This window comes from Osmerus mordax, chromosome 7 (genome assembly GCF_038355195.1).
Source record: "Osmerus mordax isolate fOsmMor3 chromosome 7, fOsmMor3.pri, whole genome shotgun sequence".
NCBI lineage: Eukaryota > Metazoa > Chordata > Actinopteri > Osmeriformes > Osmeridae > Osmerus > Osmerus mordax.
In genome coordinates this window covers 9,597,893-9,622,388 of record NC_090056.1, presented here as the reverse complement: position 1 = coordinate 9,622,388, position 24,496 = coordinate 9,597,893, and the positions used below count along the sequence as shown (strand labels likewise).

The 24,496-nt window shown below is 42.0% G+C and overlaps 4 protein-coding genes across 5 annotated transcripts; 1 reads left to right on the top strand and 3 right to left on the bottom strand.

Moving 5' to 3' along the window:
- The first annotated feature begins 94 nt into the window (after positions 1–94).
- Positions 95–3,953, top strand: LOC136945880 (proteasomal ubiquitin receptor ADRM1-like). The gene is made up of 10 exons (XM_067239976.1): positions 95–144; positions 509–734; positions 840–956; positions 1,088–1,211; positions 1,353–1,439; positions 1,595–1,676; positions 2,676–2,914; positions 3,066–3,223; positions 3,332–3,434; positions 3,593–3,953. Exons 2-10 carry the CDS (start codon positions 525–527, stop codon positions 3,694–3,696), a joined length of 1,224 nt encoding a protein of 407 aa, XP_067096077.1. The 5' UTR covers positions 95–144; positions 509–524; the 3' UTR covers positions 3,697–3,953.
- A 185-nt stretch (positions 3,954–4,138) lies between these two features.
- cables2a (Cdk5 and Abl enzyme substrate 2a) lies at positions 4,139–10,446 on the bottom strand. Of its 2 annotated transcripts, XM_067239782.1 has the most exons (9): positions 9,917–10,446; positions 9,320–9,412; positions 7,723–7,800; positions 7,480–7,579; positions 7,154–7,322; positions 6,978–7,075; positions 6,452–6,558; positions 6,029–6,233; positions 4,139–5,814 (listed from the first exon to the last, which is right to left on the bottom strand). In XM_067239782.1, exons 1-9 carry the CDS (start codon positions 10,444–10,446, stop codon positions 5,674–5,676), a joined length of 1,521 nt encoding a protein of 506 aa, XP_067095883.1. In that variant the 3' UTR covers positions 4,139–5,673. The 2 variants fall into 2 exon arrangements, with proteins under 2 accessions (XP_067095883.1, XP_067095885.1); XM_067239784.1 differs by lacking the exon at positions 7,723–7,800.
- Positions 10,447–12,751: 2,305 nt separating this feature from the next.
- Positions 12,752–15,428, bottom strand: xkr7a (XK related 7a). The gene is made up of 3 exons (XM_067238996.1): positions 14,893–15,428; positions 14,199–14,398; positions 12,752–13,704 (listed from the first exon to the last, which is right to left on the bottom strand). The coding sequence occupies exons 1-3, from the start codon at positions 15,426–15,428 to the stop codon at positions 12,752–12,754; spliced, it is 1,689 nt and encodes a 562-aa protein (XP_067095097.1).
- A 1,646-nt stretch (positions 15,429–17,074) lies between these two features.
- Positions 17,075–22,974, bottom strand: rap1aa (RAP1A, member of RAS oncogene family a). Its single transcript, XM_067238997.1, has 9 exons — positions 22,878–22,974; positions 21,747–21,837; positions 20,070–20,158; positions 19,876–19,944; positions 19,739–19,795; positions 19,494–19,634; positions 18,844–18,987; positions 18,167–18,284; positions 17,075–17,828 (listed from the first exon to the last, which is right to left on the bottom strand). The coding sequence occupies exons 3-8, from the start codon at positions 20,124–20,126 to the stop codon at positions 18,195–18,197; spliced, it is 558 nt and encodes a 185-aa protein (XP_067095098.1). The 5' UTR covers positions 20,127–20,158; positions 21,747–21,837; positions 22,878–22,974; the 3' UTR covers positions 17,075–17,828; positions 18,167–18,194.
- Between the last annotated feature and the right edge of the window lie 1,522 nt (positions 22,975–24,496).

Sequence of the window (24,496 nt, the reverse complement as noted above, 5' to 3'; positions counted from 1 at the left end):
AAAAATTAGTCAACACTGACGATTCTCATGTCCAATCAGGGAAATACTTAGCGGTGGCACCTGACCAATCACAGTAATCTTAGACATTACTGTTAGACGGTATCCTCAGAGCTGTTGAAAACAATCACCAGGTTTCAACAAAAAGTAAGCTAAAAATCATCCTAATAAATATATGTATTTGACTGATAGCACTAGGTAAATTTCGAATTGTTGTGTGTCACATTATACTGGCGAGGAGAGGGCCTGTCGACCAAGCTAAGGTTATGTTGCTGCTCGCTAGCTAGCTAGACAGTGATAATAGTTACTACTGTCAGCTAACATCGTTAACTGTACCATGATTATTGTATGTATACCAAAGTAAAAGTAATAGCTAGGTAGAATTTCTTTCTAAATCAACATGAAACCGCATATCAGCTACTCTATGAACCGCCTGCCAGCAAGCCAGTGCATACAAATGTAGCATAATGTAGCTAGCTTGCTGATGTGTCCTACTCATCCCTTTTGACAGATTTCTACTTGTCACCATGTCTTCGGGAGCTCTATTCCCCAGTCTGGTGTCAGGCTCTCGCGGGTCCTCCAGCAAATACCTAGTGGAGTTTCGGGCTGGGAAGATGACCCTTAAAGGCAGCACCGTGACCCCGGACAAACGCAAGGGGCAGGTCTACATCCAGCAGACGGATGACTCTCTCATCCATTTCTGTTGGAAGGATCGCACAACTGGAAATGTGGATGATGTCAGTGGCCATCTCAGTTTCTCTCCTCTTACTCTTGTCACACTCCCCATCCTTTCTCTCTGACTGTTCTGTTGTACAAATGACCTGTGTACTGTTCTACTTTAGGACCTGATCATCTTCCCAGACGATTGTGAGTTCAAGAGGGTCAACCAGTGCACTACTGGTCGTGTGTTTGTCCTGAAATTCAAAGCTGGCTCCAAGAGACTGTTCTTTTGGATGCAGGTGTGTATGTCATTCATCCTGTTGGATCAACATCACTGTAAATCATACAACTATTGTATTTCTGTGTGAGATAGAAAAGGTGTTTTAAAATATCTGTTTAAAGTAGTTGACTCTTCCTGTCATCCATGCAGGAGCCTAAGACTGATAAGGATGAGGAGTACTGTCGTAAAGTGAATGAGTATCTGAACAACCCACCCATGCCTGGAGCGCTGGGCAGTGGGGGCAGTGGAGGGCATGAGTTATCTGCTCTGGGTGGTAAGGTTCCATTTCCAAACCCTCACACAATACTACAGTAGATATAAGCCTTCTATTCATTGGTTAGATTTATATTGAAAGATTAATCTTTTAAAGTGAGATCCATTTAACAGTAAAAATGTAGTCCAATGTGTGCTACAGGTGAGGGTGGTCTGCAGAGCCTGCTTGGTAACATGAGTCACAACCAACTAATGCAGCTTATCGGGCCGACTGGATTAGGTGGTCTTGGTACGTCAGGCTAAGTACAAAGTGGATTCATTAATATTTTAATTAGAAGATGACTGCACATTTAGGGCATTTACATTTAGAGTTTCATACTGGTGTATGAGTCACATACACCAGTATGTGACTTTACAAGGTTAACAGTTTTCATTTGTCTGTAGGTGGCCTTGGGGCCTTGGCGGGACCAGGCCTGGCCAGTCTCCTGGGCAGTGGGGCTTCCTCAGTCAGCAACTCTTCTACAAGGTACTAACAATGCAGTTTCTGACAAAATAAAGTTTTAGCTTTGCAACCCATGACTCCTGAAGACGTATTAGATGGTATCCAATTGCTGTGAAAGTACCAAGTCAATGAAGTGAATTGCCAAGTACAAGTTCAAGACAAAATCAACGTATTTAATATAGATCTATAAGGTGCAGGTAAGGTGACCAGACGTCCGGATTTTGTCCGTCCGGTTTTCCAGCCCTTTGTCCGGACCGCTGTTGCGCGTCCTCCTTTTAGCCCTTTTTTCCTCCTTTTGACCCTTCCTGCCCACCGTCGCAATTTACCACTCGCGTAGGCTTTCAGATGCCAAAAAGAAAGACCTCCTTCAAACCTACATGGAGTTCAGAACTCCACTTTGCCACTAAGAGCAGCAAAGATCAATATCATGCCTTCTGTAAGCTCTGTCGCATTGATATAGGCGTGAGGGGTAGGGGAAAGGGGCTTTAGAGCGGCATGCCTGCGCTACGCAACGGCACAAGGATAATGCTAGTTCTGCCGGGCACTCTTCCTTAACATAATTTTTTGCTCCGAACACAACAACAGTGGATGATAAAACAACCACTGCTGAGCTGACCAAATTATATATTTTAATTTCTATTACAATACAAAATAGTTTGGGGAATGGTACCGTCTTATTTTCTTATTTATCTTGAGTTGTTATGTTTGCTTTTTTACTCACAAGAAACGTCAGGGGGTGATAATCAACATAGCCTTTGCAAGCACAGAAAGAGGACGCCGCATGCTAGATAGCTTTTGTTTAGGCCTTAGATAGGGCTCCTAGAAATGGCCCTGACGTTCCATGTTCTCATGAGTTAATATAGCAGGCTATAGTTCAAACATAGTTTATTATATTCAGAGCATTCCAAACAGTATAAAAGTAATAAAGTAATCATTAGTTGTAATCTTTAATTATTTTTAACTGATCAGTGGTTAAGGACAGACCTCTTCACTCCTGATTACAATGATCTTTTTCACTTTTAGTCCAACTTCAGCAGTAAGTCCCACCTCCACATCTGCTGCCACCAGACTTGGTTCATCCCAGGTACCAACGACACCCATCACCCCGTCTGCTACCTCAGCAGCCTCTCCCACCAGCAGTCCCTCCACTCCTGCTGTCCCTCCTCTCTCAGCCGGCGCCTCCAGCCCCACTCAGGCCATCCAGCTGAGCGACCTGCAGAGCATCCTGGCAACCATGAACGTTCCCTCCTCTGGGCAGGGAGGTGAGGAGCCCCTGCTCACAGGAATGTTACACTATTAGCCTAGGAACAGTAATTGATGTTCAGTTTTCAGTAAACCAACAGACAGTAGGGTGTTGTTTAACTGACAACAGTCTCTTGGTGTTTTGAGCTGTCTGATGTGTGTTGTCTCCAGTTGACCTGGCCAGTGTTGTGACTCCTGAGGTCATGGCTCCTATCCTGGCCAACACTGAGGTGCAGCAGAGGCTGCTGCCCTTCCTGCCCTCGGGAGAGGCTCTGCTGCAGAGCCCAGACGAGCTCCACAACACCATCACCTCCCCGCAGTTTCAGCAGGTACAGCAGCGTGTGCATTACCTGCTGCACTTTCTATAAGCGCTTCTTTACGTCTTCTTTATTGAAGGTCATGAGTCACTATTAAATCTGTTTTTCTGTCTACATTAGTCTATGAGTATGTTCAGCAGTGCTCTGGCATCAGGGCAGTTGGGCCCCTTAATGAACCAGTTTGGCCTGCCTGCTGAGGCAGTTGATGCAGCCAACAAAGGAGGTTAGTGTCCTGCTATGATGACCATTCACAGGGACTTTGTTAGAGATAAACACAAATTCTGTACAGTCCCCCAGCCTATACAAATACAACACTACCAATGATATTGTCCTCAGACTCCAGAAATTAATTGCGGTGTTCTAAATATTTTCCTTTCACAGATGTGGAAGCTTTCGCCAAAGCCATGGAAACCGATACCAAATCTGACCAGGAAGATGAATCCAAAGACAAGAAAGATGATGACGAAGACATGAGTCTGGATTAGGAACTTTCCTTCTTGAATTTATTGTGCTGTTGACTTATTTACTGGCAGTTATTAAGAAATACCATTATAAAAGGTAGTGGAATATAAAGTTCCTATAACTTAATGACATCTTACATCTAGAGGCATGAAATACACTGCCTGTTGTATTTATTAATTTCTAATGTGCACAAAGCTAATGGAGCTTTTAAAATATAAAAACAGTCAATGTATCATGTATGAAGCAGTGTGCATCACATACAATAAAAACCTCTGTAGAAGTAACTTGTAAGTTCATTGTAAGTCCACCAAGTGTGCCTGGGTACTCGACACTGTAGACTAACTGGGGTATGTTTAAAGCTGAAGCCAGAGCAGAGCCGTGTCAGCTGTGCCTCTCAGTCTGGTCTGTCACATCCCAATTAAGAAAAGAACACTCAATAGTCACGTGGTCTTTATGGTCAGAAAATATATTTCAGAACATTGTCTAATTCTATTTTAACCATGAACTTGAAAAAATAATTACACCATCCATACAATCAATTAATCAAGAAAATATGAAGTTCCACCATGTAAAATTCAGAAATAAATTACTTTAAATACATAAGGTCTGTGTAAAAAAAAAAAACATTTGTAAAAGATCACTGCAGACTGTAGTCTTTGCAGAAAGTTAATGTACAGATACCTACTTACGAATGATTTGCACAACATTACGCTTACCATTCAACAAGAACAATGCAAGTTCATGATTACTTTCACCAGACATGATTCAAATTCACAGGTCATAACAAGGTAACAATACACACCACATCAAAAGACAACAACAACAAAACTTTAACTGCTTTAAATAACAGCTTGATGGGACAAATTATTTCACTAATTGTTTTAGGCACTTAATAATGAATGTCTTGTGGATATGTGTACACAAATACTGTTTATGAGAAACAACATTTGGTAAGTACAGGCACCTGTGCACCTACTGTTACAGTAGACATTTTGCTTTCTAAATACACTGGGACTTGAGAAATACTATCATTTTCTGTGAATACTAACTGTTGGTCTGATTCAATAAATCTAGATCCATGGAAACATACATTTAAGATGTTGGACAGATTTCCTGAGAACCTAACTTAATTTTAAATAATGTAAAACTCCATGACCATAAAGGCTCAATTAAAACACCTACTGTAGTGAGTGGTGCAGTCATTCACACAGTGGTTATTTAGGAGATCAACAGTTAGATTGCTACAGTAAAAGTAAGAAGGCCATTTCCCCAAGGACCCATGGAAATACAAATAAATACATAAATAGAATTCACTCAATATTAAAATCCCTGCATACTAAACAGATGCTACTTCAGACAAATAGGAACAAGTGAAGGTCACTTCTTCAGTTGAACTAGTACTGGTGGCCAGCTTCAGACACACAAACATGTAATCAACCACTAATCCATTAACAGACTTTGGCAGTCAAATGTGTCATCTTCACAGTGAGTTACATTGCTCTCAACATATCAGGTGCAATGTACACATCTACGTACCTTTAGAAAATGCCCATGGGCCAGTGTCAGGGCAGTTGAATAATTTTGAACAGATAGATAAATGGTAAATAACATTACTTACGTCACAGCACAAAGACAATGTGTCACATTGGTATTTTACCTTGGAGCACTATCAACAGGCTCTGTGAAATCTCATTGTTAGTACAGAACACTTGAATTCACATCAGACTACTACCCTAAAACATGCTGCTGCATTCATACATATCAAGTCTAACAACAAAATAGCACTGGTCTTTATATTAGAGCGAATTCATTTGTACTTAGGAGAGCCTTGCAATAAAATCTATCATGATTCAAAAATAAATACGTAGCCACTATCTCACCTTGATTGATTGAGATATGAGCCATGAGCTGTTGGTCTACAGAATCCAGCCCAGAGGCTGCCTCCATAGAGTTTGATTCAGGTCCCATCTCCATCATTGTTAGTTTCACACTGGTCCACACTAGCCCTGCTGCACCAGTCTCCTGTAGTGCGGCATGACCTTGCTCTCAGGGAGGTAAAGCCCCATCTCCAAGGCAACCAGGACAGGGAACTCCAATGGAATTAACTCCCGTCTGTTGATACGGAAACGCTCCTCCAGCTTCTGTGTTACCATGGACAGAGAGTGGAGAAGTTGGATGATCAGCAATCAAGCTCACAGTCTAGATGAGGGTACTTCTATGCACAGTTTATTTCTAATGTAAAGAATATTATAGGTGACTGTAAGACTGGTATTCGAAATATGACAGCTGTATTCTTTACATCTGTGCTAGTGGCTAGACCTTTCATGGTGTTATCTTTATAACAACGTGACTCACATCTATCAGCTGTCGGACCTCCTGCTTCTTCAGGTCGCTACTGATTTTGGCTGCTAGCAACACGCAGGCTGCCGCCACCAGCTTTCTGTTCTGCTTGTTCAGGCGACCCTGCAGCACCAGCTTCTCAAAGTACACAAAAGCCATTGCCACGGTGACCGGCTGCAGACCACACTCCTCACTCACGGCACGCATGTCTCGCTTCAGACTGAAAGCGAGGAAAGACAAGAGGCAAGGTTATACTTCATGTTTCTGATCAATCTCTGAAAACATTTGACTATTGTCATAAGCTTAAGTGATGAGGCCAACCATGTCTAAAAGGACAGAGATGAGTATCAACATATAAGTGCATGTTTAAACTTGAGATTTGTACACGGCTTGAAGAGGAGGACCAGAGACAAATATCATGTGCTCCTGTGTCAGTACCTTCTTATCTTGCTGAGGGTCAACTTTATATGGGGAAACTTTTCCTTAAATGTCTCATTCATGTCTTTCTTGAGATCAGACGGCTTCACATATTCAATAACAGTTGTCTGTAAAACAGGAAACAAGAAACCAAAAATAAAACCAAGGCTGATTTAACACAAGTTATGAAAGTTGGATGATTATGTAATTCTTATCATGTGCTGTCTGTGCAATAGTCTTGTAAATAGTTTTATGACCTGAGCTGTTACAATGATGCTACTGTACAGAGTAAGTGCAGAGTGTAGTCAGTGAATGTTTAAAGGAGAAGAACATTTAATTTGTGAAGAACATATATTAGTATTTATGACTTTTAGACTAGGCAATTATATATTAATAGCAGCAACTACCAGCTGTATAGCTCACTCTGTCGGTCAGGCCACAAAAATTGCATGTGCTCACATCTTTGCAGCTGTTGCAAATGTGCACTTCTTAACAAATAGGTAACTGTAATACTACCTGTAAGACCATCATACACATGACTGCTCACCACATATGATGCGAATATAAGAACCCTCTTGTGTCTGCCACAAGGCCATTGGGGATCACTGAGCAAGTTGGGATCGTACTCTGACATGTCCTCTATACCTGCCAACAAAGGGGTTCCATGAGTAGCCAACATCAGAAAACAACAACAGACTTTAATAAAGGTTTAGCAGAACGTACTTGGGTCCTGTGCTGGGGTGCTGTTCAGACGCGCAGGGGTGAAATTCCGCTGGTTGTTACTGCGGAAATGGGACTGGGGGGTAAGGACCATGTTGTTATCTGGTGCCGTGCTGTTCTTCTGCCTTACCAGGGCATTAGTTGGATAAAGGAACTTGGCATAAGAGACCGTCTGAGGAAATATGAGGCTGTTAGACTGGCAAAGGAACACACCTGCAAACACTTCCTTTCTCTCTCTTACTCACACACAGTCTCATGCACTCCCTTATAAACACAGTCTCTCACATACACGCACACTCTCTCACACAAACCCTTTCTCACACACACACCTTGCCGTACGCTGCCAACTCCAGTCCCTCCAGAGTAGGAAGCAAGTCAGGGGGCACCAAAGAGGACAGTCTCTGTCGCTGTGCGTCCACCTTTGGATCACTTGAGAAGAAACGATTCAAGTCATCATGCTAGAGCTCAATATCAACACCCATCCATCTCATCATGACAACAGCCTTTCCTGAGAGTGAGACAGAGCACACAGGGGCACGGAGCAGCTCTCTGGGTTGGTTAGGGCTTTGTACCTGAGGTGAAAACTCTCTCCATAGGGCAGCACTGAGAAAGCAGCATATAGAGACCGCTTGGCACATATCAGCATAATCCTGCAGGACACAGATAGCAAGTACAGGCAGACAAAACAGACGAAGTGTCAGTCTACAAGCAATGACTACAGTCACACCACTACACCATGACTACAGTCACACTACTACACCATGACTACAGTCACGCCATGACTACAGTCACGCCATGACTACAGTCACGCCATGACTACAGTCACACCATGACTACAGTCACACCACTACACCATGACTACAGTCACACCATGACTACAGCCACACCACTACATCATGACTTCAGTCACACTACTACACCATGACTGCAGTCACACCACTACACCATGACTTCAGTCACACCATGACTACAGCCACACCACTACATCATGACTTCAGTCACACTACTACACCATGACTGCAGTCACACCACTACACCATGACTTCAGTCACACCATGACTACAGCCACACCACTACACCATGATTTCAGTCACACCACTACACAATGACTACAGTCACACCACTACACAACAGCTAGCAGCAGCACTGGTTCCATATGGAGACATGGGAGAGGTACAAAAACAACATAGAACATTGGATCAGCCACTCTGATACCATTTCTATGTTGGTCTACATGGAAACAGCTGGTGATTGACAAACAACTATATAACCAAGATGACACATAACTACAAGCTAAATTGTCTTTAGTCCACTCAAATAGATAATGCATTAAGAGAATGCTAGAAAAAATGAGAAATTCAGACAATAAAAACAACTAATTATAGAGTATTTTTTCAAGTCAACAAATACACTATAACAAAGTACCCAAGACGACTGCACACCTGTTTATATTGAGGCTTTATATATAAACAAATCTCCAAACAGCTAGTTTAAGCTTTAGACCGCACTGAACACCAATAAATAACATACTGCAAGCAGACTCCTCCTTGTCAGCCTTGTGGTACAAATGTGCCAGACCAAGTCAAGAAAAGTGAATCTCACCTAGGGGCAATACAGTACAGAAATCTCATTTCAGAAACCAGAGATTCCCAAGTACAGTTTAATAGTACAGATTATTGCTCAATGATAATACATCTTTCACAGAAAGATGACACTAGCACATCAACATGCAAACACATAGCACAAGAATTTGATTCCTCTCTTACATAAGGTGTATTTCACTGTTGGGGCAAGGATATGTTTCCACAAGACATCTTTAGCTGCTGATTAATTTCCAAGGGTGATGAAATTCAGTTTAGCAATCCCTCAAGCTGCCCCACTGTTACTATGTGAATTAGCAACTGCTAGTGAAGCCAAGCCTGTTACACACTGGCAGAGCCCGGTAGTGGGTCACATGTAAATGTTATTTAATGCTTCAAAGAAACCATGCTGGGTGATTAAAGTCTAAAGTAGGCTTACATCAGTACAGCTCCCACTTACAAAAGAATGCCAGATAAATATATTTTGTTTATTTCAGCCATGAATGCCCACAAATACACATTCAGTTAAAGGAAAGTCCCTGTCATCCATCACCTGGCATGCCCATCTGCCTGACTGAAAGAGACTCACCTGCTGCCTCTTGTGTCGTACTGCCTCATGCTCTTGATAAAGTGGACCTTCTTAGCAGCCTTTGGTCCTGGGGAGCCAGAAACATTCTGTGATCTGAAAAGATATATAGCTACATCATTAGGGTTTTTAAAAAGGGTTCTGTGCCATACATTATTTGTGTTGTTTAGACTTGATAAAGGCCTTGTTAAAGACCCCATAAAGTCTTTGCATCATAGATTTTGAATTAAGTAAAGCAATTCCAAAGCCTAGTCTATATTATGCAAGGGGGATATCAAATAATCTTTAAATGTGATTAGGGTGACGTACAAACAAATGGAGGTATCCGGCCAACTAGCAATGTATGTGAGAGACACGTTGAGGTATAAACGTTTCTCAATAAGTCATTACAATGACAATAATGTATTGATGTATGTATGTATTGATCTAAACAATGAACAAAGCTGAACAAATTGAAAATAATAAATAATAATCATGAATCGCACAACTTTGGAATAGGCTAGCCTATGCGGAAGTAAATATAGACATTCGGTGTCATGCTGAATCAACGTGAATGGTAACCATGCATGGAGTTCTTACAAAATGTTTCAACATGCTCACCTTTGACGGGAATCCAATGGCCCCGAATTGATTTGAACTACTGGGCTAAATACAGATTTGGCACTTAAATGTAGGGTCTGCGGGGTGGGAGAGAGAGGGTATATGGTGGAGTCACTGACGGCGCTCTCCATTAACACCTCATAGCCTCCGCTACTAGCTCCAGTCCCCGTGGACGTGACAGAAATTGAATTAACAGGGCTTAAAGCTCCAATTCCCGGTACGCTTGTAACAGTGCCCACAGTCACGGAGCTTGACACCTGGGGGGCTGTTCCATTGCTACTCGTTGTGAACGCGAGGTGTCCAACCGAGATTGTGCCGACATCCAGTCTCCGAGTCTCGCAAGCGGTTTCTCTTTGAGCGATGTTTCCATTGTTAAGAGGACACAAAGGCCGCCCATCCAGAGATATATTGTTGAGAAATAGAAGAGCGGCTTGTCTCCGGCGGGAATCTTTTGTTTTTCTTATGTGCTCTTTGTGTGATTTTGTTGCATTACTGCTTGCACATTGTATACTACAGGCAGCCGTCGCCATTCTACTGTGAAATGATCGGGGGCAGGGAGAATGTTGCCGGTTTGACAATTTACCACGCCTACAATTAAATGATTGGCTGAGACCCTAAATTTATGGAATTATATTCATCATAGTCATATATGATTGGCTGTAAAGTAAGGCCTGACGCAGTCTGAAAAAGGAATAGATAGAATATAAGAATACCTTGTTGGTATTATTAATAGGCCTAAAATCTTGGACTCTTACAAAGACTAGGCTATAAACAATCCTTCACCTTTTGTATTGGTTGAATATCAATATAATTATTAACTCAAATCAATATATCAGTTTGTCTTCACCATTATGATGAAGTGAATCGAGTTGTTTATAATAATGGCTAGGGAACGTCAACCAAGTGTCACAACAATCTGTCTCAAATGTGTTTGTTTCTCTCTTTTTCTATGTGTGTGTCTCTCAATTCACTCTCCCATTCTCTCTCTGTGCCTCACATACATCTTCAGCTGATGTCTTGCTTTATGCGTTGAAGCAGACACATTTCTAAATACCTTGGCATGACTTGTGCCTGCATATACTTCCAAATGTAGCTAATCACTAAATATGGGGCGAAACATTCAGGGCAGGTAAACACATTGCTCTTTATTTTCCCCAATACAATAAGACCATGAAAGCATTTTCTCTTTTTTATTGTGCTGAGAACAGCAACAGTCTGGCATGACCAGTTTAAGGCTTTGATTCGATGTGTTTGAGGTACAGCTCAGTCCCTTATCCTTCAGACAGAATATTGAGCAAGGTAAACGGTGGTCTGGACACTTAGCACCATCATCAAGCCTGTGTATTTCCTTGTACTATGTTTACATTGTTGCTGAGAATCTATTAATCTCAGCGTAAACAAACAAAAAATTCAGACAAAATGTTTCATATTTTAGTACACAAATCAAATGAACTCCAACATACAATAACATAACATATGCATACTCACACTTCTATGCTCACTCACACTTCCATACACACACACACACACACACACACACACACACACACACACACACACATACACACACAATTTCAGTTCCAGAAAGGGTTAAATCAGTTCCAGATAGAAATTATCAAATCAGTTCCAGATATGCTCTCTGTTTCAACCTTGTTGATCACTGTTGAGAAGGAATGAATCCAAGTTTTTAAATAAAGAAATAGCACAGGCCCATTCCCACTATTCTGTTGATCAGAAGAATTATTTGCTATCATTAGCCAAAATGTTTCTACAGAGAGAGAATCTGGCCGCAGGACAGTCATTGCACTTAAAATGTCTACTTTTCATGTATCCTCATTTACATTTACACATAGATCAATGCTTATCAAGTTATCAGTTAATTTTAGTGTCGCATTAACGCATTATGAGAATTGATTTGGCTCTTTGTGAATGTGTTATGTAAATTAATTACAAACTTTAAATATAATGGAAATAATCATGTTTCCTTTGCATGGACACGATAAGGAGTAGTACTGATAGTATCGTAAAAACAACAATTGGTTGTAAATTAAACACATACAGTATTACACAAATTGTCTTTAAATCACAACTTGTGTTGTAATAATATTACAGCAACATGTTGAAAATGTTTTCTTAGAATTATAAGTTACATTCAACGCTTCAGTTTCCTCATTTCTAAAACTGTTTTTCAAACTTGTTAAGGCTTTATCTGAGAATATATAAGACATGTATGAACAACTATGGGAAATTACACAAGGCAGAGAGAGTGGTTTTATATAGGCAGGTTTACCACAGAATGTTGTCTCAGATTATCATTTACACAGATAGTATACACATCTCCAGATGATTATTTTGTTCCTGCTGGTCCTTGTGATAATACCAGGTGCCATGGGAATTCATACATGTTTAAGAATAGTCTCTGATGGTATTTGCCTTAGGAGGACATTTTTAAGCACCCTCATTTAGGATACTTTACCTCTGATTGATGACCACACAGCTCAACTTCGGTCCATGTCCCTTTAAAGGGTTATTAGCCATTGAATCTTCCTGCTGAACTATGAACCCTTCCCATTATCTACTTGTACCATCCCATTACCTGAGATATGATACCGGAACCCAAATATACACCTCACCTCACGCAATAGAGGGTTTTGGGAAAAGTTCTCTCTACACCTCCTTTCTCTCTCTGTCAGTGTAGCCCTGGACATTACAGAGTGACAGTGACAGGAACTGGAGCAGAACTAATCCTCTGGGAGTATCATTAGTGTGCCACTCTGGGGTAGACTGGCACGCAAGGTGGTGTGCTACACCAGGCATGGTGGTTGTGCCTCCATGTCACACAGTGGTTTCATACTCCATCACCTCCTTGGGTGAGCCTAGACAGCGGTACTGGATCCTTGGCGTGACTGGAGCAGCACTTTCGAGCACCAATATTGTTTTGCGTAGCCGGCGGTCGATGAAGTGGGCATCCCAAGCAGGGTACTTCTTCCTGGGCAGGTCGATGCGTATGACTGGCCCTTCAGACCAGGGGGCGAGACTGGGAAGAGCAGCTGGGGCCGCCCTAAGCGCCCGTACCTGAAACACATCCCCATCAACACCTGTCCCCTCTCGGTCACCCCCTTTAGTTCTCTGGAGGGTCCTGGGGGGGCTGCTCACAACATCAGGTGGGAGAGTGGAGGTCGGGGAGGCACAGGACCCCACAACCACCTCCTCCTCCACCACAAAGCCCCAACCTGAGATAGGGCCATCAGGGTGTAACAGACAGTAGTATACAAACATAAAGAAGGTTCCCAAAGCATAGCTGCTGGCTACAATACATACCAAGATCACAGCATAAAAGTCTGAGGTGAGCTGGCCACGATATAGGTACCAAATTGTGGTGAGCACCACATTCTCTACAAAGACAGCCATGCTGTAGATGAATAGTCGGCAGCGTGTTCGTCCTTCTTTCACGCTAAACCAGCAGAACACATACACAATGCCCACCATCATGTTATAGATGATCTCCTCCCATTTGGACATGCAGAAGTCTGTTTCGCCTTGGATGATCCAAAAAGTCATTATGCACCAATGGGCCACAATGAAGATCCCAAAGTAAAGCTGGAACACAGAGGCAAACAATGCAAAGGCCATTGTGCGAGCGCCAATGGTGAACAGGTGCCAGAGAATTTGTACGGTGACTGCCTTGTAGGACATTGGCAACTTGTCATCTCTGGAGTCCCTCAAAACCTTCTGATAAGAGGCAATCATCCAGGCTAAAGACACCAATGAGGCTGAGGCAGAGAGACCTGGGGAAGAAGAGAAACACAAATGGTTAAACAATGAGAAAGAGAAAGATAGAGAGGAAGAAAGATAGAAAAATAAAAAATTCAAATATTTATTCTTTTAGCAGATGCTAAATGAAGAAAACAGACAGACAAACAGACAGGAGGATAGACAGACAGACAGACAGACAGACAGACAGACAGACAGACAGACAGACAGACAGACAGACAGGAGGATAGACAGACAGACAGACAGACAGACAGACAGGAGGATAGACAGACAGACAGACAAGGAGAAATGGGATAGATTTGAGGAAGTGGGATGGGCTGACAGTGATTGGCATTTCTGGAGTACTAAAGGGTAGTGTTACTATAATCCAGGTCAGTATGGAATGTATGAACTATTTGTTTTTGTGTCAAGAATGGTGTCTAACAATGTGGAGTGCAGAGGGGTGAAGTGAGATGAAAATTTTTTATTTTGAGACTGTCAGTCCAATATTGAGTCCATGATGACTGACCCTGGAGGGGGAGGACCTGACTGGCCTGGATCATGATACTGAGCTGCAACACCAGCTGGGGGGCGCTCTTCAGGAAGGATTCCAGCAGTCGCAGCATGCTGATGTCAGCACTCTCAAACATCATGCGCCAGTAGAAGTGGCGGCGCTCGTGGTCACCACGCCAGCGACTCTGCACCCCCAAGTAGAGAGCATGGACATACCTTAGAAACATTCAAAGAGAGGGAGAGGCACAAGATGATTTTTAGACAAGGCAATATTTTCACTATTATTTATTTCCTGCTCCAAATGATCAGAGCCATGAAAAGAAATGTGGGAGGAGAGAGATCATTGTGGTTCATTGTGAAGGATAGGAACAAAGAGCTTGCTGCTGGACGATTTTCCACCAGAGATTATTGACCTAGAAGCGCGTGAGGGGAGGAGCCTGCAATGCCCCGTCCTAGCCTTGAGACATCCAACAGTATAATAGCTACATTTTTAGCATTTTGAAAACATTACAGCCCTATCTGAATGATTGAACTTATTGTTGTCTAGACAAAACCACGTTTACAAAAGTGTATCAGGACTGTTTAGATCTGAGAAATATCTCAATAACTCCGTTTCCTACACACATGCAGGAATACACACACACACACTACACAAAAACGCATACACAAATAGGGGCACTGTATCCGAAGACATATTTGTGTTACCTCACCTCCAAACTTGGGCAAGCTGGAAGATATGCACGATAGATTGAAAGAACCACATTAAAACTCTGCAGCAGCCTTGGGCACCTCCCCTGGTGCCCGTGGCAGTTGTTACCCCGACCGCAGCAGTGCGGCCAGCGCCCCGCTGTCGGTCGCTGTCCTTAGTGCTGAAATTACTCTCCGCGCCCGATGCTGCCACCACCGCGGCTGCTGCGGTGCCACTCTCCACGGTGTCCGAGTAATCATAGGCGAACCATTTAAAACTCAGCACCTGTACAACCAGAGATGGAACCACCACAAAGACCAGTGTCAGTGCAAACCACCAGTAGTCTCGCCTGAGGTAGTAGTCCGCGGCCAGCCACAGGTCAGATGCGCCGTCCGAAAAGAATACCAAAAGGGCACACAACGTCCAGCAGCAATCGAGGAGAGAGTAGCGTCTCCCAGCGGGACGGCACTGGGAGGAACGCTGGTCTGGAACACACGGGCACTCGGGTGGTGTTTCATTTCGCCGAGAAACGAGTGTACCATCAGATTTAGCGGCCATGTTTGTTGTAAAGAATAGAGTGGGTATGAGAGATGGGAAAATTATGGAAGGGGGGAGGGGGGTCGTGTAGCCTGCCAATGCTTGTGTGTGTATGCATGCGTGTGTGGGGAAAACGAGAGGGGAAGGGCGACAAGAGAGAGGTGCAAAGAATGTCAATATTCCTGAATGAAATTCAATTGACTAATGTGTGAGCATATGAAGAGTGAAAAGTGGAAATCTAAAATAAATTGCCTACTGAAAAACCGATATCATGCTTGACAGTTATAATTAAGCAAATGTGTTTGGATGGCTTGGATTCGGGTTATAAGCGACATCCGAGCCACTGCTGAAATTGTAGGTTATTTTTGGAACACATCAGATGAAAATGGCAGGCGTAATGTAGACTACAGAGTCGCCTATTCTATTGATTATCCTCTAAGCTTTTTTGTTTACAAGCAAGGCTATAGACCCAGAGACAAACATACCAAGTGGATACAGCAGGATGCTTCACTTAAGCAGGCAAGCCCAGTTTCTGCTATACAGTCAACCAATTATAATGGCGCCTACAGGAGAAAGTGGGCCTACATAGGTAGTTGCGAAATATTGCCCCTCCTTAACGTATCTCAAAAAGAAAAGTGAAGCAGGGATAAGACAACTGAGGGCCTTTTATTACGCGTCTTGTATCATGGTGCAGTCAGCGTCTGTCCAGACACTCACAGCTGTTGTCCAGCAGAGCCTCAACCCTTTTCCTCTGAAAATACATTAATTAAATAATTTGTTTCCAATATTTAGGCAAAAGCCATAATCTTATAGACCTATTAGCTTATGTTTCTCGTTCAGCTAATAATACAAATGTTGCCACAAGTTAACAAAATACAGTATGCTAATGACCTCCATTGTGTTAAGACTGTCCCGAACACAGAGTTTGGTCTCCTTCACTGGCAGCAGGAGCTCCAAACGTAGAGCACTTTGGGCAGTGAGCTGACAGGCGATCATCAAGTTGATCTCTTGGGTCTTGGAAAGAAAACATGTGACTATGGCAGTGGAGTGACATGATTATGTTGGGTTTAAATGACTGACCCAAATATTTTACACAGTTTAGCGACACTATAGACAAAGGCATAAATTGAGGAATGTAGCAATATCTCTTGTGCCGAGCCCGAGCGTGTTTTCACCCTGATGTGCTGGTGACGCAGCCTCATGCCACGGATCCGGTTGAGCGCATCTGCTGACTTGAAATGGCAAATTGTGGTCTCCCTCCTCTCCTTCTCTGTCATAGCACCTTGAACCTCTTTAGGTTGCTCTTGTTGTGCTAGATAACAGGACCTTTGCTGAGTGCACTTTTCACGAAACTGCGTTGCGTTTACAGTCGGTTGAACATTTTTGGACTTGATCATGGTCGTTGAGGTCTACTGTAGTTCAATACCATTACATATAATTTTTCGTTTTACATAAATTCAGTAAAAGGTTTGGTGAATGGGACTTTGAGAATATTCGTTTTCAAGAGAAATATGATGCTTTAACACGTGGTCGAATTAAGATGACGTTGGATTTGTCTTCCAAGAAAGTGACAGAACAATAGCGAATTACATAGTATAAAGTATAGATCTGCTTTTATGACACCAGTTGCCTGATTCAGGTTAAAAACAAATATACAAGGACACAAATTAATGAAAATGTACTAAAATTTAATCATTCATAAAAGCTGGAAAATCATTTGTGACAGTAACACAAAAAGCAATATTAGGGTTGGTTTAGTACAATATATTTTCAGCCTCAAGACACAGAAATCAAGTTCGTCATTTCCCCTTTCTTTCTATAAAATACTAATGTCCATTGCTTCATTATGCAAAAAGTTGAATTAGAATATATTATGGGAAATATGAAAGCCTTGCAGCTCTCCATATAAAACAAAGTCACTTAGGAAAGATGTTATTTGATGAATAAAAGTCATTGTAAGTAGTAGGAGCGATAAAACATGAACATTTATGCATTTATGTTGACAAAATTAGTGCAGAACGGTATGAGAGACCAACATTTCACATGACTGATGAAAAAACATTGTCATTTTAAATGGGGCAACCATTATTGATGTTATTTGCAAGAAAGCAACTTATTTCCCAAAAAGGTTATCACAACTGTCAATTTTTTTAAACTTTTAATAGCCATATCCAAAAGTTTGAAAACTGGAAAATTCATCATTACATGGCTGGCTGACAAAATGAATAAACAGATTAAGGTTTAGATCTTTTAACCATCAAAAAGCAAAGACAACTTTCTGGGAAGAATCCCCGTCCGTCCCTCTGAGTGGTGAAGTGGAGTGTCCCAGTTCCATTGTTGAGATGTTCTGAACATTTTTAGGGGGGGACTTGGAATGCTGGCTTGTTCCAACTGGGCAACAGTTTATATCATTACAGCTTCCTGCAACAAAGAGACCGATGCAACCAGTTAACTCTGATCTGCACTCCGGTGAGGGTATAGATGTTTTCCTGATTACATGACCTGACCACCAAAACCTAAGGGCCTATAGGTTTTCCAGGGACGGCTGGGTCAAGTTTAGCTGAATCAAATCAATTTATTTCTGACAGAACATTTATACCAAAACATCAACAATAGATGGAGCCATTTGACTGAACAGTGGTGTTCTGTAAGGTCCACTGTAAGGTAGGTTGAAATAAACGGTCAGTGTAAATATTGTTCGAGATCAATAAAATACAATCTATGATCAAGTGCATCATCTCTTCACTTTGTCCCCTCACCTGGCTCAGAGCTGCAGAGTATGATGGTTTAGAGAAGTGTGCAGTTGGACTTCTTTTTTGCCTTCTTCTTTTCCATCGGCGTTTTCCTGTTGATCTGTCGGACCAGGTCATAGAAAATCTGGGGCAAAGAATAACATTTGTCATGTGAGGAATTCACATACCTTATACTCAAATATAGGACAAATACATCATGATAGAACATTATGTAATCCACTCAGAGGTGTCATTTATATTGACATTTTATTAATTTAGCAGATGATGTGGTCCAAAGTGACATATAAACTGTGCTTAACATACAAAGAAAAATTATTAGAAGTGCATAGTTGTAACAGTATTTTAGTGGTCAGTCGAAGAACGCTCTGTATTGACCAGACTACTAGTAACCACATCTTAGCTACCATGCACAATGAAAGTGGATGCGCCACATATTGCAGTCTAGGAGGACACTTGTTGCTTTCTAATGTTTAAGTTGTGCCTATTCCATAAAATGTGGATGTTAGTTAAGTTAAATTCCATAACACTTACTTGCAAAAATAGAATACTTACCAAAGCTCCAAATCACCGGTGTCTCCAGTTAATAGCATTTAGCGATTCTATTCTGTTTTGCAATTCAATTACCTACAGCATTTTAAGGACTAACAATTAATTTGATTGCATTTTACAGCAGTGGGGCGCACCTCATTAACGTTGATCTTTGATTTAGCTGAAGACTCTAAAAAGGCACAGTTGCTCCACTGTCGGGCCAGATTCTGGCCCTGCTCCTTGCCGACCACGCGCTCATCCTCCAGGTCACACTTGTTGCCCACCAGAATCATGGGGACCTAGCCAGAACCAAAGCAGAGTCAGGAGAAATGTTGAAACCCTGAAGTCTTAAAATACATCTCAGTGACCAGACTATGCCTAATTATTTGAGATTTCAAAAGATAAACATTCTCAAGGCAACCAGAGATCAATCATTCGTAAGCTCAGCAGGCTACAGATTTTTCTTCTAAATCAGGATACGAGAGGTAGACTGGGGCTGGTAGATATTTACAGTAGCCGTGACATTTCCATCTTGTTACAAAGCTGCAGCCCCCCTTCTGTCATGCCCTTTCCCCCACTGACAGGCCACTAATGAGGAAGGGAAATGAACAGGGATCTACGCCTGACTGCCAGGGCTGTGGACGGTCTACAACTCAGGGCCTTCTACAAAGACCACCAGGAAAAATGACAGGGCTTGACCCTTCTCTTTGAAAACTGTCAGACAAAAGGGTATCTATCCATGGTAGCTGTCATTGCAAGACAAAAGGGGAGGAAGGGCTTTATCATTACAAGATCTAATACTCACATCCTCAGTGTCCTTTACTCGCAAGATCTGTTCCCGGAGGTCCTGTAGGTCATTAAATGTTGACTGTGCCGTGATTGAGTATACAAGGGCAAAGCCCTGGCCGTTCTTCATGTACAAGTCCCTCATGGCTGTGAACTGCTCCTGTAGACCAGCAGAGGGGAATGTCCATGACCAACAGTTCTACAGTTCCCATTTTCTGGATACAAACTACAGTCTGTGACCCAGCACAGACATATTCTACTTACTGTTCCAGCTGTGTCAAGGATTTCAAGCATACACTGCTGTCCATCCACCTCAACTTGCTGAGGAAAGGAACAAAAAGTAAGATTAACACCACTAACAGTGGGTGTACTAGAAAATTACCCAAATTTAGCAAGCTTACCTTTCTGTAAGAGTCTTCTATTGTGGGGTCATATTTTTCCACAAAAATACCTTGTACAAATTGGACTGTCTGGGGGAGACAAAGCCAGGGGATAATAATAACAATGTTCATAACACTTAACTCTTGTTACATTTAACCAACTTCAAGTCATAGAGAGATTGGATGCATTGGGACACGCATAAAGAAGTTCTCACCAGTGCAGATTTGCCCACACCTCCTGAGCCTAACACCACTAGCTTGTATTCGCGCATGGTGGGGTATCTTCACTGGACAGCACAAAGGTCTGCAAGAGAACAGTCAGGGAAAGAGTGAGACCCTTAGTTGCAATACTATTCCATCCTGCTGTATCCCAAATAAAGACATCTTGGTATTTGTTTTAAGAAGAACTTCCCCCCTAAGAACAGTATCGCTGACATATTTGCAGGTGACATCATTCGACTTCTAGTCCTCTGCCAAAATAATTATCTTTCCTTCCCACCCACAACCCTGGGATTTAAGCTGCTGGTGGGGCCCAGTTCCCCTTTTTGCCCAGTTGAGAAAAGCACAAAAAAACAAGATCCAGTTCTACCTGGATTGAATATTTCAATGCAATCCACAGAGTTGGGGTACTGCTCCATCCTCTATGCCTCAAGAACTGTGTGAAAGCATTCTAGTGCTCAAAGGAGAGAACATTGGGGCACAATCAGCAAGCTACTAGCTATAGAGTAGGAGTAGAGTAGAATAGCTCGAGGCCTAGAACCTGAACATACCTACTGACCCATAGGGCAATGCTAAGATCCACAGACACAAATAGATTAATCTCATTAGCATGCAGAGGAGAAGTGCTGTGTGAGGTGAGGAGGAGTCACCACCTCCAGCCTGACAAAATGAAAAATAGGCCTAGTTTAATTAGCATGTTATAAAATAACTCCCCTAACAGCCCTTCCAGTTATGATTGCCTATGAGATATGCAATAATGAGTTACCGACACAGGAGATCTGATTAGTTATGCATTGAAAACATAAGAAGCAAGTGCTCACATAAAAGGCAAAGCAAACTATTCCCAGATGATTGAGGGAGGTTTGACTCAACTAGGACCAAACACTGAGATAAGTGAAAACAAGTGAATTCTCAGTGAGACTTGTTACATATGCAGACAAACATACAAAAAACACTTTGTTATTCTCAACAAGCCATTTGCAATTCTAACCAAGCTGCACGAGGCAGCACCAGGAGCCCACAATGAGAGATACACATTTGAGGGATATCACAAAGGACCATTCAATGCCCACAGCACTACAATACTGCTCCTCTGCTCAGATGGAGACAGATCAGAGCATGACCGGCTATGGAATTACTACCTGACAAAGAGAGCAAGATTCCTACCTAGAAATCAAGAGCACAACACACAGCTGTGCAAAGAAGGCCAAGTCAAAAGTACACTTCATAGGTCCAGGTTTTGTGCACCAATAATTCAGATATTGCTATGGGCTTTGACCGATTAGACACAAGCCAACATTTCATATGTATATTTTTGGTCAGTTCTTTATTTTTAGTGACAGTTTGAGAGAAACTGGAAAGTCAGGGGGGAGACTGAGGGGTTGACGTGCAGTAACTGAACCCAGGCTGCTGCAGTAAGGGTCTAAGCCTATGTGGTACACGCCCTACCCAGTGAGCCACTGGGATGCCCCCAACAGGCCAACATTTATGAAGTAGTTTATTAAGAACATAAGTGCCTTAACAACCTGGACAATTTCAATTGAGCCTGACTGTTTCCAAATTGATGTGCTTTAATGTCAACCTGACAGCACATTTACTCTTTCAAAGAGTTTGTGTCTGGCCTCTTCTGGCCAATCCAACCCCTCAAAAAAGTGTCTTGCGACACAACCTACTGTTTACACGGCTGCAGATGACAAGTCCCCTCTACATCTGGTGAGAGAAGGCCAGCAGATCCCAGAATTGGCTGATGCAGTAAGCAGGAAGCTGTGGTGAGCACCAACAAATTAGCTAGTTAGGAATATTCTGTTCCAAAGACAAAAATACATACATTTCTTACAAAAATCTTTTGTTGTTGATGGTAAAATAGAAAGCATAAAGTAGCTGGGAAACTACTCAACTACCAGTTTGATAAACTCAGACCAACGGCACGTCACAACAATAATTCTACTTTCAAGTAATACAACTTGATAATGAATCTTTCTGGCACTGAAATGAGAAATGTCATGTTATTTATGTAGTATCAGATATTTTGAATCTAACTGTAAACGGATCAACACATTAGCTAGCGGGCCTGTTTTGCGAGCTGGATACAGTACTGTTAAATTCCGTTCCTTAAAACAAGGCCTCAACTAGGGAGCTTGTATTGTGGCAATAACAAAGCCACAACTGGAAGCTGCTTATTTTTTCTTTCTTTTTTTAATGACTGTACCGTCGTTGCTTTACTTCTTTCAATAGCTATAGCTAGCTAGCTACCGAATCAAAGCTGGCTACTAGCTAGAGTCAGCTAAGTTTTGGCCTCCCTCTTGCCGGTACTAGCTTCAGAGCCAACATGCAGACCTCTAGCTAGCAGTACGTAGCCAACTAGCGAGCTAGCTGACTGCATTAACTAACTAGCTCTAACTAACTAGCAGTCACCAGTCAACCATAATACAACCTAATCAAAAATATGAATTTTATACTGGATTATGTAAGGCTAGTTAGCTAACTATTTAGCTAGGATTCCGTCCGGCGCTTTCTGAGACAAGAGCGTGCCCACGACATGAACAGTCGTTGGGGCAAGCTACTTAGTATTTTAGCTAGCTTCAAGTGCTAGCCAATTCTTCATACTCGCTAGCACTTGCTCCTAGTTGTAATGTTACTGGCCACTCACACCTTCCTTTGATCTACCCTCTTCAGCATGCTAAATGTACATTAGCTGTCCTACGATGGTAACAGTCAGTTGCAAAGCTTCCTACATTAAAAAATGAAAAAGCCGTTGCTGTCGTTAGCTAGAAAGCAAGCTAGCTGGCAGGCTGGCTACTCACCGTGTTTTCCTCTCGCCGCCGTCTCTCTCAAGTACCTTCACTCAGCTGAGCCTCTTTTGCATGGCAGACACTGCAAACGTCATTCCCTCTGAACGGACAAACCTTAAATGGCTACAACGTTCTGCAGCAGCTCATCAGCTTACTTTTTAGTACTAGTTCAAAAAGTCCATGGATTTCTTAGTTTAGTTAAACAGATATAATTTAATAGTGCTGCTATGATATTGCACTCATTTGACTGGAATATGGGTATTTATTAGTCAAATACATTTAGGGTTCAATTAAAATATAAAATAGTTGTTGCAAGTACATTTTTAAACAGGGAGAAAACAAACTTTGTAAATTATATCTACAACCATGGGGAACCGTGGGAGTCAGGTGGCTGAGCGGTTAGGGAATCGGGCTAGTAATCCGAAGGTTGCTGGTTCGATTCCCGGCCGTGCAAAATGACGTTGTGTCCTTGGGCAAGGCACTTCACCCTACTTGCCTCGGGGGAATGTCCCTGTACTTACTGTAAGTCGCTCTGGATAAGAGCGTCTGCTAAATGACTAAATGTAAATCATGTTTCCTCTGTGTTTCACAAAGATAAACTGCAATTTCAGGAAACATGCAAGCTGTGGGACTTCTGCGTGAATAAGTATAAGGCCCAGGCTATAGCCTGGGCCTACCATAAGCAACACTGCATTGAGAGAAACGGGAGGAATACGTTGTTGTTCTTTTGGCACCTATAGTAGAACAACGTTATTTTGTTAATTCAGTGTCAGAACAGAGTAAACAGCATTGCTGTCCATTTCTTGTGGAGGTTCCCATATCTCTATTGTGTGATACAAGTCCTTGTCCTCCTCCATCCATCCAGTTATCTCATTATAGACATGGCCAGGGTCATTTTCATCCTAAAATACATAAAAGGTTTGAATGAGAGATAGAGATAGAGAGAGCTGATGTGCAAGAATGCTTGAGTTTAATTTAAAATAATATCAGTGTGAAATGAAACTCACTTGTAAAACATTCAAATTATCCGATACTTGTGATGCTTGAAAAGCTTAGGGGGGAAAATTTGTTTGTGAATTCCTTTATAACAATTGAACATAAAACCAATGACATGTTTCCAAAACTCATGTAAACTATTCTCTTTAATTGAAAATATACATTGAATAGAGAGCTAGGTCTTACAAAGTGAACTTGACTGAGTACGTTCTCTGAGGATTCCAAGTGCAACCAGAAAGCTGCACGCTAACAATCCAAAGAAGGCGCCAATGATAATGTTGACACTTGCATGACCTGAGGAAGGATGTTTGATTTAAGATAGTTTGGTTTTCCAGTATCAAAATGTGTCACGAAAGCTATTCATTAAGTTAATTAACCTGAGATGTCAATAGGAAGTGTAGGAAATGTTGGAGGTGTTTCATCCCCATCTCCAACAGGCACCTTGTCCATGACCTTAATGTAAATTGATCATAAATAGAAAAAGAGAGAAACCAGTGAGGGATAATGTGCTGGTATGATAAAGTTATGTGCAATATGGTGAGTTTTTACCAGTATAAACCTGTGTTGTAGAGTTGTGGATTTGTGTGCATACAGATCTGCAGTTGTTTTTCTCATAGGTGTCCTTGCTTTCAATC